Here is a 6,000-nt window from a genome sequence, read left to right as displayed (position 1 = left end):
ATTTTATTAATGCAATTACACTACATTTTAGAGAAATATATGTTACTTTTTATGCATTCCAATTAATTTATATGGTTGAAACGCCGCCCTTTGTGATCGGGTTAAGCGAGTCACATGGTCTGCCTTACGGCCTGTATTAGATGACGATGCCTGTGACAGTCTATTGTTCCTAGTACACACAGCGCTCCAAGCGGCTAGCAACTATCGCGAGAAATGCAAAAAATCACCCCAAGCTTCGCGACTGTATATACTAGACTGTGGTATAATCAACGAAACTCGTTGGTTATAATGTTTGAGACGGCAGTGGTATGATGTCGCGAGTTTGAGATTTAGTTTGGTGGTGCTATCTGGTAACGGTCGTGGAAACTTGTTTGAATTTGAATTTCAACTGTATAACGCATGCGTGACATGGTAATGAAACAAGATTTGAATCATGTGGCAGTGGCAAGTGGTTTGAAATTGTTCTTTATCAGTTATTTGGTTTTTAATATTTGCATATAAAACTCTTAGACGTGTGGTAAATAATGCAGGTAGCTGAAGAGACGACGTTTTCCATAAATATGGATGATACGTGAGTAGCTATATTAAATCATTACAATATCAGTTAATTGTGCAGTTTCTCTTACAGAAATTCTTAAGTTCAGGTTTAATTGTTAATGAATTCACTAGTCATATTAGTCAGGGTACGAGTAGCGATTATTGTTAAACCTTTTGTACAGTCAGTTCAATGCGTTCTTGAGGAATATCTTTCGTATGAAGAGAAAAACCAATCTTCAGTAGCCTACATGTTGAAGTTTTCTTTAGCTATCTACATACTTTTTGAGGAAGTAGGCTATATTGTGATTTGTTCAGAAGTAAAAATTAATGGATTCTGTGGTACTGAGATGGGACAGATTATCCTAGCCTGTTGGGTGAATGTAGAGTATCCAACACCCACTGAACGAATATTTCACTTTTATCATTGCCAATGTTGCGCTGTAATCGTATATGCAAGGTAGGCTATAACAAAAACCTAAACTAACCAAACCTAACCTGTCAAAGAAGCAAGAAGTTATACTAAATATGTGTAAAATTGGCCTATGTCTCTATAGTGGGCGGGACATAAGTAACATTGACCACAAATAAATTCTTATTTTTTTCATTAATTGCTTCTCATAAGTGATAATTCGGGAGATTGGTTTAGTGGTGCTGGGTAACCAGGAAGAGCTGATAGGTACAATGTCTGTGGGATGTCATCTAACTTGTGTTTTATTTTCACTTTCATCTGTGGGGTAGGCCTACTCAATCACTTCATCTGGCCACCAGCATTCATCTGCAACACTGCAACTCAACAATTCAACACCTTTGTGGGTGAGTTGAGTGACTTCCGCCGAATTTGGAATAGACACCGACTGACTTTAACTGCCAACATAGAAAACAAAAAATCACTACCTGTTCAAGAGCGCCACACTCAATCGCTTTCACCCTCATCTTGACGATAATAAAAACCTAACCTAACCTGTTACTAAAATCCTAAACTAACCTAACCTAACTTGTCACAGATTCGCCTATACAAAGCATAACAAAAGCCTGAACTATCCTAACCTAACCTGTTACAGTTTCGTATATGCAAAACATAATAAAAGGCTAAACTAACCTAATCTGTCACTAAAATCCTAAACTAACCTAACCTGTCACATATTTGCCTATACAAGGCATAACAAAACCCTAAACTATCGTAATCTATCCTGTCACAGGTAAGACGTAATAAAAGTTTAAACTAACCTAACCTGTCATAAAACTCCATTTTCTTACCCCTACACACTTCCCTGATGTATGAAAATGGCCGAATTTCTATCCCGCTGGTACATTGCAAACTAGCGTGAAACGTTCGTAATGTCTCGTAAGTTATGTAGATACGACATGTAAGACAGACAGCTAAAGATGCATAGGCCTATATCCGCAGTAGGAAAAGAAGTCACTCAACGCAATTCCAAGGGAAAGTGGATAAAGACATGAGAAATTAAGATTTTTATTTATGTTACAGCCTAATTATTATGGTATGTTACAGCTAGAAATTATTGTAGGGTTAATTTCAAATTTAAGTTTTTTATTAGGTCTATGATTTTTTTATCCTCGGTTTTAAAAGAAATCTATCATCATATCATACAAAGTTAATGTTCTTGCTCACAAGAATAGTGCGAGTAACTTAACACTACCAGAACTGGGACTTTCAAACTACCTAGTATGACCAGCACCAGTCATTTTGACGCACACGTTATATCGTCAATGTTTCTCTTGTTAGAAACTTTTATTTAAAATATCATCTTCCTACAGACTTAATGATTGTAATTAAAGAGTTGAGTTAATTTCAGAACAGAATTTGAGACTGGTATACACTTCTAAGAAAAAATTATGTCATGCTTAGATGAAAAAATTTGTTGTATTAACTGTGTATAACTACGAGTATTTTAATTTTAACATTTCTCAGATACAATTCTGTTCTTAACATCATATTCAATGAATTATTCACGTTCACTTAATTTTACATGAACTATTTTGGAAATATAATATTTTGTGTTTTCTGAATGGGCTGTATATCGTCTATTACAGTGGTTGTCAGCAGTCGCTTAAATGGGTAACGGGTAAGCAGTGTATTGCAACATGCCACATCGTGTAGAAGGGAGAGGGAGTATGCATACCTGCCAGCAGCCACGGATGCAAGCCAGTGCAATGTCTGATCCATGAGTAAGAGACACTAACCTGAGGGTGCATGGTGCTGATGACCGCTGGTCTATTGGATATTATAATAATATCTTGCATACAAATAAATGATTCTTTCAGAACATTGGCCTCACAAAAATTTGTTACACTTTGCGCAGACATTTGGTGTGTTATTTCTACTATGACACCTTCCAATCTGACAGGTCTTCCACCTTGGTTTCCTGGACACTGCTGATATATGCAGTCTTGCGAGATAGCCTATAATTAAGGTCACCAGTTTCATTCTCATCTTCGTCACAAATACTAACTCGGTATTCTCTCTCCGAATGTATTTTTGACAATGTTTCTAACATACATATAGGCAATGGTGATACTCAAAAAGTTTAACAGCCAGTTCTCTCATGTGTACCTATGTTAAACATGTACGACATATATCCATGGCAATTGCATATATTACCTACAATTAATTTAACAACCGTTTTGTCCAAACTAGTGCGAGCCGGCTGAATATCACCACTACAGATAGGCCTACACAAGTGTTGTGCCCATAGGCAGGTCTTTCACTACATACCCAGCATTCTCCAATCTTTCCTATTTTCTGCCTTCCTCTTTGTCTCCTCATATGATCCACATATCTTAATGCGTCTATCATCTTGATATCTTCTTCTGCCCTGAACTCTTCTTCCATTCACCGTTCCTTCCAGTGCATCCTTCAGTAGGCAGTTTCTTCTCAGCCAGTGACCCAACAAATTCCTTTTTCTCTTTCTGATCAGTTTCAGCATTATTCTTTCTTCACCCACTCTTTCCAACACAACTTCATTTCTCATTCTGTCTGTCCACTTCACATGCTCCATTCTTCTCCATATCCACATTTCAAATGGTTCTATTCGTTTCTCTTTATTTCGTCGTAATGTCCATGTTTCTGCCCCATACAATGCCACACTCCACACAAAGCACTTCACTAGTCTCTTCTTTAGTTGCTTTTCTAGAGGTCCACAGAAGATGCTCCTTTTTCTTATTAAAAGCTTCCTTTTGACTTCCTGGCTGCAGCTCATGTTACTGCTTATAGTACAGTATATTATTTGAAGCTGTTCACTTGCTCTACTGCGTCATTTAGAATTCGTAAGTTTACCTTCTTTACTTTTCTTGCGACAACCATGGTCTTCATCTTGTTTGCAATTATCTTCATCCCATACTGTTCACAGCTGTCATTTAGCTCCAGAAACATATCCCTTAGTTTGTATCATATTATCTTCTATTAACAACGCCATATCAGCAAATAGGGAGTATAAAGAATGGACACTTCGCGTCGGTACCTTTGATGTAGCTGGGCTGATTTCAATGACCTTCAAGCCAGCTAGAGCATGAGATTCTGTTTTCTCCCTAGAGTTGGCGCTGACATCACACCAGCTAGCAGTCGACACAGCGGAAATATAACATATAATTAATACATCTAGGTACATTATGTACTCAAATAAAATAAATTGGATCCATAAAATAATAAATCCGTCATTAACTGTAATGTCTAGATTCTAGAGTTCCTTTATAATGAGAGTTGAGACGTTGACCCCAACAACAATTAAAATATGTAATGATTTGATAGCACTGAAAATGGAAAAACAAAACTCTTATTAGAAGTAAAACCATATACCTATATTATATTACTTATACAAATATTAAACGAATTTGATACATAATTTTATAATGTATTATATTATTTTATAATATAATTTATTATATCTGAAATATAAAAAATTATTATTACAACTAAACTTAGTTCGTCACTGAGAAATAAGGAAAAGCTGTTAACTTGAATTTATTTGAAGAAAAGCGTTACTGGATTATGCAATAAGGTAGGCGATGTTTGAATCCTGTGTCTCAACTCTATTCTCAATTATTATCTTAGCCTATGCTCGATTACACTAACCTCTAGTGCTTGAAAGTAGAACTAAACGCTGGCACACAGAGAAACAAAACACAGGAAAATTCGCTCAGTGTCCATTCTTTATAATCCCTATTTGCTGGCCATATCATCAACAAATCTTATGCACTTTATTCTTCTTCCTCCTACTTTTACCCCTTCCATGTCCTGAAAACAGTTCTTCACCAAATTCTCCAAGTAGATGTTGAACAGGGTAGATGATAAAGGCCATTCTTGTACTCCTCTCCCTATTTCACTTCCTTCAGACATTTCTTCTATCCTGATTTTAACTTGTTGTTTCATATATAGGTTACTGAACAGCCTCCTGTCTTTCCAATCCACACTTATTTTCTTCAGGTGTCCATCTGTTTGTTTCAATCCACTGTCAAATGCCTTTTCTAGGTCCACATATATACATCTTTATTCTTCTCTAGGTATCTTTCACCAATTGTTCGTAGTAGTCCAATTGGATCCCTTGTACTCTTTCCTTTTCTGAAGCCAAACTGCTCTTCTTCCAACTGTCCTTCCATCTTAGAATATAAACGTCGATTCAGTATTCACAAGAGAATCTTCAAAGAGTGCGATATCAGGCTGATAGTCCTAATTCCTTACATTTCTTGGCATTATTTTTCTTCGGTATTGGCAGCAACACCGTCTCTGTGAAATCTTCAGGCCATTTGCCTTTTTTATATATTACGTTGCATAATGATAGAATTTTCTTCTTGTCTTCACCCAGCATTTCACTAATTCAATGGGTATTCCATCAATTCCTGCTGCTTTCTCATTCTTCATTTTGTTAAGCACTAGTTCAACTTCTTCCCTTAAAATAGAAAATCCTTTTTCGTCTTTTGATACGGTTTCTTTGTCTTCTATAGCTAAGTCATCTGGATGATTCTTTGTCTCATATAATTCTTCTACATATTTCGTCCATCTGTTTAGTATTCCTTGTTTGTTATTTCATTTCCGATGTCGTCCTCTATCAACCACATGGATTTCTTGTTCTTATTTGTGAAGTCCAAACATTTTACTTCGTGGTACATTAAATCATATCTTCCTTTTCTCTCTAGATCCTCTATTTCTTCACAATTTCTTTCATCCAATCTTTCTTTCGCTTATCAGTTTTTCTTCTTAGTTCGTTGTTTATTTTTTTTAATATATTTTTTAAGTAGGTTATTTTACTATGCTTTATCAACATCTTAGGTTATTTAGTGTCTGAATGAGATGAAGGTGATAATGCTCGTGAAATGAGTCCGGAGTCCAGCACCGAAAGTTACCCAGCATTTGCTCATATTGGGTTGAGGGAAAACCCTGGAAAAAACCTCAACCAGGTAACTTGCCCCAACCGGGAATCAAACCCGGGCCACCTGGTTTCGCGG

The 6,000-nt window shown here is 36.4% G+C and overlaps 1 protein-coding gene and 1 long non-coding RNA gene across 2 annotated transcripts in view; both read left to right on the top strand.

The window, feature by feature from the left end:
- Window positions 1-430: 430 nt before the first annotated feature.
- LOC138694384 (CDK5 regulatory subunit-associated protein 2-like) overlaps window positions 431-6,000 on the top strand; it is a 382,662-nt gene continuing 377,092 nt past the window's right edge. Inside the window, exon 1 of the mRNA XM_069818071.1 lies at window positions 431-571. Coding sequence (XP_069674172.1) covers window positions 525-571 — 47 coding nt within the window. The 5' untranslated portion in view covers window positions 431-524. The remainder of the gene's footprint in view (window positions 572-6,000) is intronic.
- LOC138694386 (uncharacterized) lies at window positions 708-2,825 on the top strand. Its single transcript, XR_011330919.1, has 2 exons — window positions 708-1,350; window positions 2,593-2,825. It is a non-coding gene; the product is annotated as an uncharacterized lncRNA (long non-coding RNA).

This window comes from Periplaneta americana, chromosome 2, assembly GCF_040183065.1.
Source record: "Periplaneta americana isolate PAMFEO1 chromosome 2, P.americana_PAMFEO1_priV1, whole genome shotgun sequence".
NCBI lineage: Eukaryota > Metazoa > Arthropoda > Insecta > Blattodea > Blattidae > Periplaneta > Periplaneta americana.
Note: the sequence above shows the minus strand (reverse complement) of the source record. Positions and strands in the feature narration are given on the sequence as shown.